A 14,462-nucleotide genomic window follows, 5' to 3' on the forward strand; every position below is an offset into this window, starting at 1 on the left:
CCAAATGGGGAAAATGCCTTAAACACTGAGGTGGGGATGAAGAGGGGGAATTACTCCGGGAAATGGACACAACCCTACACACTCTCAGGGGAAGGCAATGCTGCTCGGGAAAACACTAAGATTCTTCCGGCTCTACTGCTGCCCTAGGAAATGCGCCCTCTTTGAACCTGCCTGGATACAGCATGTCATAAGGCTGGAGTCACAGACCTTCTCAAAGGAGGGAGAAAGACTGTCAAGTACAGAATTTCCCACATTATTCGGCACCATGAGAAGAAGATCATTTATTCATATAATTTCAACAAATTATTTCTAATTCCATCTGCCCAAACTCATACCAACCTCTCACCTAAAATAGAACAGCTCGTTCTACACCCAAAGGGCTGCAAAGAGTTGGAAACGTCAGAACAGACCCAGCGAAGACCCAGGGCTGGTGACAGGGGCTCGGAGGCGGGAGCTGCTCAACCCGGGGTCCACCGAGCACCCCTGAGGCACCCCCTATCCCCCGCTCCGGTACCGCATGGCTGTCAGGGTGAGAAAGCAGCAGGTGGGAGCGAGCGAGCCCGACAAAGCAGCCCCCTCCTCCTCCTCCTTGTGTGCTGACCTGGAGCTGCGTCCCAGGTCGGGCATGTGGGGTGGTGCGGGGTGCTCCCAGGAGAGGGCCTTCAGCCTGGCTGCGCCACACCAGACACTTGGGCCCCGAAGCCTCCAGCACCCATGTCTGACATGACAGAGGGAAATGAAAGGATCTCCTCCGGCTCCACGCTCTCATCTGCACGTGGCCAAGGAGACAAAGGGACACAAACTACCCGGGCCCTCATGTGGATTTCGAAAGTACAACCTTCCTCTCAACCCACTGTCAGGAACTCTGTCCTAAGAGCCAAAGGATGTCAGCCAGCAGGTCATTTGTAATGGGGCTTTTCTGATCTTCCAGGTGGGAAAGGCGAGCAGCTGGCGGCCCTGGCAAGTCAACTGCCCAGGCCTCAAACAACAGCCAGTGGGACGTTCCATTCTGAGCTTCCTATTACGCTCCATGACGTTGTTCCTACACAATTCCACGTGTGTGTTGGGCCTCCCCAGTTATAAGAGAAGTTGCTGGAACTCAAGAACCATATTGTTATTTCTTCTCGATTTCCAGCAAATACCTATGAAACGATGTGCTTACAGCGAGGGCTTTGCACATGTCATGCATGCGCTCCTGGTTCCTGCTGCAGTTTGCCAAGACCAACCCAGCACAACCAGGTCGGTGCTCTGGAGAGCACGATAATTCGCCCTTACCAATCCTGGACTCCTGCAGTCAAGTGTTCGGATCTGCGCTGTCCAACACGGGGCCATGGGCCACACGTGGCTCCCGAGCCCGAGGCCAGTCTGAATTGAGATGTGGTTTCAAAACTTATCAGCAAAAAAATGCAAAACATCTCAGTAATAGTTTTTTTCAGGCAAGTTGAATGATCTTTCTTTATTGATAATTTTATATTGATTACTTTTTTTAAAAATATGTAACACAAGGGGCCAGCCCGGTGGCGCAAGCGGTTAAGTGCGCACTCCGCTGTGGCGGCCTGGGGTTCGCCGGTTCGGATCCCGGGCGCTCACTGATGCACCGCTTGGCAAGCCATGCTGTGGCGGCGTCCCATATAAAGTGGAAGAAGATGGGCACGGATGTTAGCCCAGGGCCAGTCTTCCTCAGCAAAAAGAGGAGGATTGGCAGATGTTAGCTCAGGGCTGATCCTCCTCACACACAAAAAAAAAAAAAAAAAAAAAAGATATGTAACACCATAACATTTTAAACATGTCGAGTTAAATAAACTACATTATTGAGGTTAACTTCACCTATTTCTTTTGCGTCTTAACTGCGGGTACTAGAAAGTTAAAATGGCTGTGTGACCCCATCATATCTCTAGGTTATAGGTTATACGGCCGCATGGGACACATGTGGGTTCTCACGAAGCCTCCTCAGGGTCATCGCTTCTCTATTGGGGCATTCACGAACTAACGCTCTCAGCAAAATCAACACAACAGGACCAGTGAGACAGCAAGCTCCAGATATGGGCTGTTTCTGTTGCTGATTTTAAGCAGAGTATGTCTCAGAAGGCCAAGACCGTGACACAGAGAATGAGGCTCTCTCCTGGGAACGGGTGGCCCCAGGTAGCACCAGGCCTGACTGGCACTGATGCTGCTGGTCACAGCCTGCTGGGCCAATCACACCGAGGAGCAGGAAGAAACGCAAGGATGGACACGTTGAGAGGAGAGGAGGAAGGAGGCCAGCCCCAGGGCTTCCACGTGAGGAAGCTCCGGAGATCCCGACAACTGGACTTTGAGTCCTGGCCTGCAAGAAGGGCCCAGAAAGAGAGCCTTCCCAGCAGGGAGGAATCAGCAGGAAACATACACCCGTCAGACTAGTTGCTTCAGCTTCTCTAACTACTGTTGCTTGCATTTAATAGACCAAACAATAAAACAATACGCCAAATCGAAGGAAATGCCCCTGAATAAGCTTTCACTTCCTGGTATTTTATATTTGTAGGAACCATTACCTCTGAAATAGAAATATAATTTGGCAGATAATTCCCTGTAAAAAACAGTTACAAATATTTCCCAAACAGGGCCGGCCCCGTGGCTTAGCGGTTAAGTGCACGCGCTCCGCTGCTGGCGGCCCGGGTTCGGATCCCGGGTATGCACTGACGCACCGCTTCTCTGGCCATGCTGAGGCCGCGTCCCACATACAGCAACTAGAAGGTTGTGCAGCTATGACATACAACTATCTACTGGGGCTTTGGGGGAAAAAAATAAATAAATAAAATTATTAAAAAAAAAAAAAAAAGAAATATTTCCCAAACAAAGGGAAAAAGCCATTTGCCCAGCACAGTAAATACTGGCAAATAACTTATAATGGTCTTCAGTAAACACAGCTTCTCTAAGGATCGTTTCCTTCCTGGCAGCCAGGAGACTGGAATTCAGTTACAACTACAATTTCAATCACAGTGGTTCTACATGTCTGCATTTCTCCTAGACAGAGACACAGTGGGACAGGGCTACTTACCTGTCCTGGGCCGGCCTAGATGCCGGAAAGAAGAATGGGTTTAAAAAGAAACCAGTGGGGCCGGCCCCGTGGCTTAGCAGTTAACTGCACGCACTCCGCTACTGGCGGCCCGGGTTCAGATCCCGGGCGCACACCGACGCACCGCTTCTCCAGCCATGCTGAGGCCGCGTCCCACATACAGCAACTAGAAGGATATGCAACTGTGACATACAACTATCTACTGGGGCTTTGGGGGAAAAAAAAGGAGGAGGATTGGCAACAGATGTTAGCTCAGAGCCAGTCTTCCTCAACAAAAAGAAGAGGATTAGCATGGATGTTAGCTCAGGGCTGATCTTCCTCACGACAAAATAAATAAATAAATAAATAATAAAAAAAGAAACCAGTGAAGGGAGAAATTGGAACCCGTGTGCAAAACGGTGCATCTGCCACAGAAAATAGTCTGGCAGTTCCTCAAAAAGTGAAACACAGAATTACTATGTGATCCAGCAATTCCACTTCTGGGTATATACCCGAAAGAACTGAAAAAAGAGACCTGAACAGATATTTGCATACCCATAGTCACAGCAGCACTATTTATAACAGCCAAAGGTAGAAACAACCCAAGTGTCCATCGACGAATGATGGATAAACAAAATGTGGTCTATTCATACGACACAATATTTTTCTGCCTTAAAAAGGAAGGAAATTCTGACGCATGCTTCAACATGGATGAACCTCAAAAACATGGATCCTGGAATAAGCCAGTCACAAAAGGACAAATATTGTATGATTCCACTCACATGTGGGACCTAGAGGAGTCACATTCATGGAGACAGAAAGTAGAGTGGTGGGTGCCAGGGGCTGGGGGAGGGGATGGGAGTTGTTTCATGGGGACAGTGTCAGTTTGGGAAGATGAAAAGGCTTCTGCAGATGGGGGTGACGGTTGCACAACAATGTGAACATGCTTAATGCTGCTGAACTCTACACTTAGAAATGGTTAAGATGGCACATTTTATGTTATGTATATTTTACCACAAACAAATAAATGGCTGCATTCATGCATACATACACACATACTAACTACACAATTTGAAAGAAGGAAAAGGAAAAAAAAGAATGGGTGAGAAAAATGACCAGAGAGCTACAGGAGTGACTCCCCACACTCCAGTGCCCACGTCCCTTTACCTGAAAGGGATGAAATGAGCAGCTAGGCCCTCCTGCCACACACTCACTTGTCAATGACGGCATTCTTCTCCTTCAAGGCGTCCATCTGCCTGCGCTCGGCCCTGCGGAGCTGCAGTTCGAGGGTCTCGCAGTGGGCCTGCAGCTCCAGAGCCCTTGCCTCCAGCACCCGCAGCTGCTCCACGTGGGCACCCTTCACCACCGCCAGCACCTCGTCCCTTTCCCTGGCCCGATGGTCGAGCTCCTCATGCCTGAAACACAGCGAGTCCCAGAGCACCTCATGCAGGGCCCCGCTCTGAACCCCAGACCCAGGAACCTCTTTCAGCGTTTCTCACCCTTTCTGTGCTATGGGGGTGCTGTGCCCATGTTGCATCCTGAACGCGTGCTCCTTTCTGTAGGGCAGGGTCTGCCTATTTATCTTCCCAGCAGCAACTTGTTCATTTGCTCATCACTCCTCACATGTAAACACTGACTCAGTAAGCCTTAGATGCCAGGCCCCTGGCCTGCTAAGCGAGCGGTCCCCACACCACCAGCCTGGGGCGGTGCAGGTGTGGCCACATTCTGCCGTGACCTGCTCATGCATCCAGGTGCCCACTCAGCCTCAGTCTTCCCATCCAGGGCTGAGAATGCTGATGCCCACCCCACCAGTGCTGGTGAGCATGCTGCACCTGGGAGGTGCTCCTGTGCGCTGGACACCAGCTGAGGGCACGACCCCTCTCTCCACTGCCAATGGGCACCTGTCCAGTGGACTGGAAAGCAGTTTCCAGCTACACATCTGATTCAGGTGAAAAGGCAGTAAACAGACCCATTTTTTAAGAGTTTTTCTTCTCAATTTGTACATATTGCACAAACATCATGGCAACAAAACAAAAAATACAAGAAAAATGGCCCATGATGCACCACCCATCACCTCTCCTCATTACGAGGTATCTTCATAATCATCATAGGTGGCGTTTTATATACAGTCACCATGACGTTTCTCCAGAAAAGAAAAGGCAGCTGAAAGGGACGGACGCCACCCCTGCCCCTCTTGGGGTCTCCAGGGCCCACCGGGCACCAGGCCTGGGTTCCTCCCAACTGAAGGCACTCTTCCACGCCCACCCATCCTCGATCTCCCCTCCCCCGTGAAGCCCACCCTGTCCCTTTTCAAGCACCCACTGCACCCTGCTGGCCTCACATATCTCAGGTTGTGGGGGTCACTCTCCCATTGCTTTCTCAGGGTCACTGCCGAGGGGCCGCCATCTTGCCTATGTGCCGGGGGCCCCATGACACCCAGCGGTGGCAGGCACACAGAGAACCCACTGCGGCCCTGCCAGGCACACTACTCCCACTGAGGGATAACACATGCCTCTCAATGGCAAGAGAAGGCTCTGGAGAACCATGAGAGCATAAAGCCAGGAGGGCAGAGTGATTCTGCCACAGTAATTTAAAACGAAGGTGACCATCACCAAAGTAACAATTGTCGCTGCCATCTAAAACTGACAAATTGGTTAATAACACTTTTAGTTTCAAAACACTAAAAAGCCTAAATATCACGGAGAAAATCCTGCACAGAGTGTAAAAGCAGATCCAAAGCAGCGAGTTCGCAGGCCAAGCGGGCCCGAGCTGGTGGGACCCTCTGTCCTGGACCATAACCTCGCTGCCCACGGCCAGTTCTCCCTCCTGTACCAGGGGCCATCAACATTGGGAGCCAGAAATACTCACTTCTTCCTGCACGTTTCCTTTTCTTTTCTCCTGGTCAGCTGCACAGAGTGAAGCTTACCCTCTAAGTCTTTTATCCTAAAAAGAAATATTTGTGGAAAAAGTGGGTAAGGGACGACGGCAAAGCCAGCCTGCCACGAATAAGCCAGGACAGGCAAAAACCTCCAGACTCAGAGCCCAAACCTCAAGGCACGGAGCTAACTCCACCCAAGAGAGACAGGAGAGGCTCCGCACCGGGCATCTCTCACCGTGGTGAGGTTCCTGAGCTCCCAGGCTCTGTGCTGCAGCCTTTTCTCCAGCTCCGAGTTGGCCATCTCAGCGCTCTGTAGAGACTCTGCTGCCTTTGCTCCAGCTTCCTTCAGAGCCACAAGCTCTTTGTTCAATAGTTTGACCTTTGAGAGATAAAAAGAATTCAAAACGAGGATATAATTGGAACAAACTGAGGTGTCAGAGGTGGGCATTATTACCCTTTCATCAGCATCGAGAGGGAAGAAAAATGAGAATTCAAGAAGCAATAAAACAGAAAGAATGTCCTCACGCTCCCACAGTGAAAACTCCCAGGAGACTTGTGACCTGGAGAGCACACTACACCCCACAACGGCCTGTGTGTGGCCAAGCCCGTCGCTCTAACAGACCAACGAACAGAACTCCACTCCGCTCCGGACACAAGAGTGGAATATTGTGTAAATACTGGACTCACACATGCAGGTGGAGGCTGTGAGAATGGGGCTCCCTGCTGAGCGACGGCACTCAAATCAACTTTTAAATAACCTCTCTAGGCCTCAGTTCCTCGACTGTAGGATATGATGACAGGAACGGCCACTGCACCCAAATCAGTTCCTACGTGGAAGCTGTGAGGCCCTGGAGGGCACATCTTCAGGAGTTTGTAACCGACTCCCACAGCAGAGGGAGGTGGGGGCAGGGCCTGTACCCTGGATGTCCTCCAGGCCACCCACCCCCTGCCGCCCTCCTCTGACAGCAGTGCCTGCCACCCTGTAGAGCACAGGGTGGCCCTCACACGTCCCGCCTGCCCTTTCTCCCCTGGCACTCAGAAGTCCCCAAAGTGGCCTTGTGAGGGTCACAGTGCGGCAGCCCCAGCCTCGAGGTCTGGATCCCTGCTAGCCCTGGCTGACGGAGGGCAGCATTCCTCCAGGGCTGGAGTCAGGGGGACCCGTGCAGAGGGGGAGAACTCGGGCCGGTGCTCCTGGGAGAACTACTGTCTGTGCCAGGAGGTGAGACTGGGGGTGGGGGTTGCCTGGCCTGGGCTCCAGCCACATAGAACTGCCAGGGTCCCTGGGGCCCCCGGCTGGCCGAGCGCTGCCCCTTGGACTCCGACACTGTGGGGAGGCTGGCAGCCTGGGGGACAGGCCCTTGCCGACCACTAGGGCAGGGTTTCCATCGTACTAACACCTGGCTGGATGCCGGCCCAGGTATAACCAGTCGGAGCTGGGAGCGCCAGGCCAGGCGTCATCTTCCACTTCCTCGTCCTCCTACACAATCGCAGCATCCCTCAAGGCTGGTCCTTGTCTCAGTGCTACAGGTCAGGTGTGCATGCTCCTCACGCATGCTCTGGCAATATGGCGGCTAGTGCTTCAGAGGAGCCATGTTCACAGAGGTGGCTAGCACCGAGGCCGGGAGCACGAGCTTCAGGCAGGCTGCTGCCCACCCGCTCTGGCCGCCTCTGCTGTAAATTGGGGGACAACCAGCACCTCCTCATAGGCCCATTCCAAGGCACTCACGAGAGGACACAGGCCAACGACAGCGTTTGCAGAGTCTCGGGCATCTCGGCCAGGATCGGGTGGCAGTTCATCCTGGGGGAGGCACTTCCACAAGGTCGGGGAAACTGGACCCGAGCAGCGGCACCAGCGCTCCTCTGCCTGGGCAGAGTGACGGTCACTCCTGAGCAGGGCTGGCAGCAGGTGCGATGCTGGACACTGCTCCCCATGGCACCCCCAGCTCCGTGTGGTGGAGACCTCAGTCCATGAGCAAAGGAGGAGGCCTCTGTGTGAACCCTAACTCACAGTTCACAGGCCACCTCACACTCAGGAGGAGCTTCCCACTTATGATGAGGAAACTGTCACAGCCCCCCGTGAAGGGTGTCCCCGTTACCTTGAGCTCGTGCGTTAAGACCACGTTGCTCATGCCGTCAGCCCACAGGCGGAATTCGTGCTCCCTCTTCTGCGTTTCGCATTCAAACTCCAGCAGCAGCTCCTGGAACAGAAAGGGCTCAGGGTGAAAGGTGGCCACTGGGGTCCCAGCAGAGACCCACCACGCATGACCAACAGGCAAACGGTCAGGAAGCGGCAGGATGCAGAGGTCCCTGGCAAAGGGAGCCCCTCACAGACACTAGAGAAGCGACTCGGAGAAGACAGCAGAAGCGACAGCAGGACCCACCATCTATAATATCTGCACAAATGCCGTCAGAGGGCTCACAGCCTGAGTTTGCCCCCATGGATGTGGATCTGCCTACTTCTCCCTCTAGTCCTGTTGGCTTCTGCTCTGCACAGAGTGAGCCACTGGCCATGGACAGACAGAGAGTTCCTGAAGGACTTACGACGAGAAACGTGAGGCCCTGGGACCCCCTTCCCCAGCCCCCGCCCAGACCACCCACTTTTAACGGTTGTCCTGTTGCTCCGCCTACGTCTCCAAATAACACGCTCACGCCACCATTCCCTGTGTCAGTGTTCCGTGCTGTCCGTTGGTTCCTTGCTACGATAGGTAACGGTTGAGCAGCCCACACCTCCCAATGTGGCCATCCTGGCTCCGTTACACCCGGCTCTGTAAACACATAACATCTTCCAAGCTTCACCCACAGGCTGAAAAGCCAAGAGTGGATAAATTATTAGGATGGTAAAATTATTCACTGCTCACCCAACAGTAAACAATGATCACAGTTCATGTCTTACACAGCTCCTTGCTTCTCCTGGAGTTTTGAATTACTCTCCTCTCTCTCTCCTGTCTCTGCCTATCTGTCTCTGTCTCTGTATGTTTGCCTATCTCTGTCTGCCTGTCTGTCTTGGTCTGCTTGCTTGTCTGTCTCTCTGTCTGTCTGGTCTGCCCGCCTGCCTGCCTGCCTGTCTCACTTGTCTGCCTGTCTCTCTCTCTGTCTGGTCTGACTGCCTGCCTGCCTGCCTCTGTGTCTGTCTCTGTCTCTGCCTGTCTTTGTCTGCCCGTCTCCGTCTGCCTGCCTGCCTGCCTGTCTCTCTGTCTGCCTGTCTTGTCCCCTCATGTTTCCTTAGTGGTGTCCACTTCCCAAGACACAGCCCACGGCAGGACCCTTTCTTCTCCTGCAGTGCTGTCCTGCTGGGGCCCTCAGTCTCCACGCTCCAGTCTGGCTTCTCCCTGGGCTACTGCACAGCTGTCACCCGGGACCGCCCCTCACAGTTCCCCCATGCAGTCCCCAGGATTCCTCGAGGCCATCTTCCTCTCTTGGGTTACTCCTGCAGGGAAGAGCCTCCTTCACCCACCTCTGAGCTCCCATCAGGGTAAGAGTGAGCCTGACATGGCCCTCTCCGAGGGGGATGGAGCCGGGAGCCCAGCCCCTCGGGCCTCTCCGTCCCACCTCTCAGGGTCGCCGGGTCCCACCTCCACTTGGAGCTTACAGGGAGGCCTGAGGCTGCCAGCCGGCGCTGTGACTGGCGCCACCCAATCTTCGGGACAGGGAGTCCACTCAGCTCAGGTCAGGAGCTGCACACCTGCCTGGCAATAAATGCACAGCTGGCTTTCTCTCATTCTCTGAAGGTCGAGTGGGGGCCTTGTGCAGAAGCACAATTGAAAACACATGTTTACTGTTTTTATCCTTGGAGAAGCAAAATGAAGTATAAAGGGTCACATGAGTAACACTTACTGGAACCAGAATACAAAAATCATTGACATTCACTCATCCTAATGCATTACAAAATAATGAAGCATTCGGTTTCTGCTCAAAGTTCTGCAGGCTGCGTCGCTCAAGGGGCAGGAAGCCCTCGCGCAGGTGGAGCCCAGGCCAGACTGGCAGGTACAGTCGAACCCACGAACAAGAACTTCCCACTCTCCCAATGCGCTGCTGCACCCACGTCTACTCCTAGCCCCCACCTCACCCTGGAGACTCGAGGCTCATGCCTGCCTCTGGGCTACCCTCTTCCCTTGCTCCTGGGCACCCCTCTCCTGCTAGCTCTCCCTCCCCTGCCCGCACCCTGCAGTCCTCTGGCTGACGTCTCCTGCCTCCCCCATCCTTGCACTCAAGGCTCAGCCTGGACGGCTCTTCTGTCTACACTCGCCCTTTGGTTGATGCCCCAGGCTCCCAGCTCTGTACTCCGTGAACCCCCAATCTGCAGCGGGCAGTCTCCTCTTCCCCAACACGCCCTCCTAGAAGTCCAGGAGCCACCTCCCATGCAGCCTGACCAACCGCCCTCCCCATCCTCCCTGCACAGTTCCCCATCTCAATACACGGCAAGTCACCCACCAGGTGCTCAGCCCCAACCAGCTGTGTCCTCGGCGCCTGCCTCTCTCACCCGATCCGATCCATCAGCGTGTCCACAGGCTCTGCCATCCAGGTGTGTCCAGAACCTGCTCTCTTCTCCCTGAGGCCTATCTGTGGCCCAAACCCCCACCTCTCACCTGGGGCTGCAGCAGCCTCCTTGTGGTCTCCCTGCTACCCCAGCCCCACACTCTGTCCTCAATACAGCTGCAGACGATGTTCCTAAAACTCAACTCAGCTCATGGTGCACCTCTGCTCAAAGCCCCCAAGAATTTCTCATCTCACTTGGAGCAAAGGCCCATCCTCACGAGGGCCTGTGAGCCCCACACAGCCGCCCCCACCTGGGCTCCCTGAACTTGCTCCCCGAGCACATGGGCGCCTGCTGCTCCCTCCCACACCCCTTACCACCTACAGACTTCGCTTACATGTCCTCTTCTCATAGTGCCACCCGAACCACCTTATGTAAGAAGTCAGCCCCACCCACCCTGCCTCCTTGTGTCACGCAGGTGACAACGCCCTTGGGACGCTGCAGCTAGAGACAGTCCTATTCAGGTGTCGACTGTGTTAGCTCACTCCCAGGGCAGCCGGGGCCTGACGCCAGGAACTGTGAAGGCGCCTGCCACCTGCCTTGTGTTCAAAAAATATTTCTGAGGGGCCAGCCCGGTGGCGCAAGCGGTTAGGTGCGCGCGCTCCGCTGCGGCGGCCCGGGGTTCGCTGGTTGGGATCCCGGGCGTTCACCGACGCACTGCTTGGCAAGCCATGCTGTGGCGGCGTCCCATATAAAGTGGAGGAAGATGGGCACAGATGTTAGCCCAGGGCCGTCTTCCTCAGCAAAAAAAAGAGGAGGATTGGCGGATGTTAGCACAGGGCTGATCTCCTCACAAAAAAAAAAAAAAAAAAAAATATTTCTGAGATGAAGAAATAAATCAATTAATCATTCCGTTTCTCCTCCAGTGCCTTCTACTCCTGTGACGGCTAACCAACACAGAAGCAGCTTTCCTTAAACCCACAGTCTATGACTTGCAGGTCTAATAAGAGTTAAACAGACTAACTCAGGTCCCATCATCTTATGTTTCATTTTTCAAGAGAAAAATCACCATCACCACTGAATCAGTTCTACCTCTGACAAGTCGATAAGGGATACAAAGATCTTTGGAAACAAGGGCCAGGAACCCACTCAAAGGAAACCACATTGCTGATGAGCACTGAAGACCCTGGTTCGAGCACTGAAATGGTAAGAGGAGGGCAGCAGAGAGGGTTCAAGCAAAGGCACACTGCACCCAAGAACTGGCAGGGCTCAGACTGTTCCGGAACCCACTAGACAAATGCCATCCGAGATTCCGGCAGCAGCCATGGGTAGAACACCGAAGCTGGAGGGTTTAAACATCAAGTTTCCTTCCTCCCAGAGACAGGCTGGTACAAAACCAACATTCCCGACGTCCGTGAGGGGTCCTCCTCGTTGATGTGGGAGCTCAAAGCCTGAAAGAGCTGGAGTCAGAGCAGAGGTTCCAAGTGTGGACACCCTGGGAGCCACCCAGACAGCCAGCACAGCTGACCACAACTCCCCCGGGGCCACTGCTGCCCCAAGTGCCACCCAGTGCCCGCCTGCTAACTGAGACGATCTGCCACTGCCCAGAGCCTTCTGAAACTCCTTCTTTGGAAGTGACGCTGGCGCCACTTGAGGAGACTCCTCACTACTCACATAAGTCACAACTGGTCTTTTCCTGATCACCCAGCTCACGCCCCAGCTCGGTGCTCTAACGACTTGGGGCTCTTTCCAAAAGTCAAACCTGCCCATAACAACCAAAGTTCTTTGGTCACCAAGAATTCCCACAGAAAGTCCTCTGCAGGAAATTTCAAGAGCTCTAAAGGATGTTCTGAGCAATGGCAGCATCATGGACAATGAACTTCCAGCTTCCAGCGGGGAAGGAAAGAGCGATATGTTCTGGGACACTAAGCCTGGGCGTTGGCGGGGCCTCCGCCTCCTCCTTCTCGGCCACGGTTGGCAGACACAGCCACGCGGGGAAGTGCATGAAGGTCAGAAGGACAGTCGCACCTTTCCGTCCTGATTGGCCCTGTGCCTCTCAGGACGCTGTCCTGTCTAGGGCACTTATGTTGTGCCACGGGACAGCGGACCAGGCAGTCAGGCCCTACTCTGCCAGCATGACAGGTCTGTCCTTCTTGAGAACTGCTGACCCCAGTACCTAGAACAGAGCCAGCACACACAGGCACACCGTACAAATCTGCCCCATGGCACCTTCCCGGAGAGACAAGGGGACAAGCTCAGAGTTCAGGGGCTCTCAGCATCACTCTGAGAAGGGGCAGACAGGGACACAGCACAGGCTGACTTCTCGATCCCGCTCCTTCTCCGACATCATGGACATGAGTCTAAAAATAAGGTGTGACTAGTTATCCCGCAGCAGGATAACAGCGGCTAAGAGTTCACAGGCTGGAGGCGTCTTGGACTCAAACTATAGATCTGCCACTTATTAAGGGGATCTTGGGTGGTTAGCTAATGCCTCTGGACCTCACTCCCCCATCTGTAAAATGCAGATCAAAATCGTGTCTCTGTCGTGACGGGCAGAGAAAGTCACACACGTGCATGTGGAGACAGTTTTCATGAACACTGGCTGTTGCTATAACAACATAAGCTCAGCACATCCTGGAAGGAGACCAAGGGGACCTCGTCACTCTGGCACCTGCACCCACTCAGCCCACATCACCCCTGCACACATGCAGCCCGTCACACTTGCACACACACTGACCACGTCTCCTCTGCACCCATGCAGCCCCACATCACCCCTGTAAGCTTGCAGCCCATCAATCCTGCACACATGCAGCCCGTCACCCCTGCACACACGCAGCCCATGTCACCCCTGCACCCATGCAGCCCCACATTACCCATGTAGACACAGCCCCATATGCCCCCAGCACCCACACAGCCCACGTCACCCCTGCACACACACAGCTCTGCCAGATGTGGAATCCAGCCATAAATGTGGAGGAAATCCTGAGACCAAGCCCCAACACAGTGGAGACTCTCAAAGGTGTATCCTGCATTTCAACGACACTGAGGAGAAATTTTGGTGACAGGTTTAAGTGTCACCCATCAGTTGACACATCTATACTTAAACTTACGAATACTTGTTGTTTTGCTGAAAGAAATACAGCTATCACAACTTGAGTTCCCAGCTCTTCCTACAGGAAATAAACTCAAATTTTAACTTTGTAATACTTTTTCCTATGATAAATGAGGGAGGAAACGTTTATTCAAATTTTAACCTTGTAATACTTTTTCCTATGATAAATAAGGGAGGAAACGTTTATTCATTTCAGAGAAAAGAGAACACTGTGGGAGTTAATCTAGGGAAAGAAGACACCCCATCATCTTTCTCTCCAGACCATCACAGAATGGAAATCTGGCCCAAGAAGTCCACTTTGATCCCGTGGATACCACACAGTTAACAAATGGTCTTTCCCTTAACCTGGAGCAATTGTGCTTTCAAAGTGGGCGGGCAAGGCAGGCATCTGAGAAGCGACTGGACTCCGCACGCCTTACCTGCCTCTGCAGAGCAAGTTCGCCATCAAGCTCCTTAAGCCTTCTCTCCAGCTTCCATTTCAGGTTTTCATACTGTTCCCGCTGGTGGTCAATCTCACTGTTCTTGTCACTGCGTATAAAATGCAGCATTAAGAAAAGCCATGCCAGTGGTCACCATGGGACACACGTACAGGTAAATTTTACAAATGTGAGCTGGCGCTTCGCTTCTGCAGGGGTGGCTTCCACGGGACCCAGGGGGCAGCAGCACTTTCCCCCACCTGGACCTGTGTGCTGCCTGTAAAAGACTACAGGAAATGGGATTCAGAGTCTCCCCATATAATTCCCAGAGTGTCCAGGATACAATTCAAAGTCAGCAGTCGTGCCAAGAACGAGGAAAAACTCAATGTGACTGAGAAAAGACCATCAACAGACGCCAACACCAAGATGACACAGATGTTGGAATTATCAAACAAAGATCTTATTAAAGCGCCACCATAAAATGCTTCCACAAGCAACCTAGTATACTCTGAAAACAAACGGAAAAGGGGAAACTCTCAGCACAGAAAACA

At 53.2% G+C, this 14,462-nt stretch overlaps 1 protein-coding gene across 4 annotated transcripts in view; it reads right to left on the reverse strand.

The window, feature by feature from the left end:
* The window catches only part of CCDC57 (coiled-coil domain containing 57), a 142,419-nt gene that overhangs the window by 120,798 nt on the left and 7,159 nt on the right, over positions 1 to 14,462 (reverse strand). For 3 of the 4 annotated variants that reach the window (XM_058561937.1, XM_058561938.1, XM_058561939.1), the window contains exons 4-9: positions 13,915 to 14,023; positions 8,006 to 8,107; positions 7,636 to 7,773; positions 6,131 to 6,288; positions 5,900 to 5,974; positions 4,246 to 4,446 (exon numbers count right to left, since the gene is read on the reverse strand). In XM_058561937.1, coding sequence (XP_058417920.1) covers positions 4,246 to 4,446; positions 5,900 to 5,974; positions 6,131 to 6,288; positions 7,636 to 7,773; positions 8,006 to 8,107; positions 13,915 to 14,023 — 783 coding nt within the window. The remainder of the gene's footprint in view (positions 1 to 4,245; positions 4,447 to 5,899; positions 5,975 to 6,130; positions 6,289 to 7,635; positions 7,774 to 8,005; positions 8,108 to 13,914; positions 14,024 to 14,462) is intronic. The other variant, XM_058561936.1, reaches the window with a different exon arrangement.

This window comes from Diceros bicornis, chromosome 18 (genome assembly GCF_020826845.1).
Source record: "Diceros bicornis minor isolate mBicDic1 chromosome 18, mDicBic1.mat.cur, whole genome shotgun sequence".
In the NCBI taxonomy this organism is placed as follows: domain Eukaryota; kingdom Metazoa; phylum Chordata; class Mammalia; order Perissodactyla; family Rhinocerotidae; genus Diceros; species Diceros bicornis.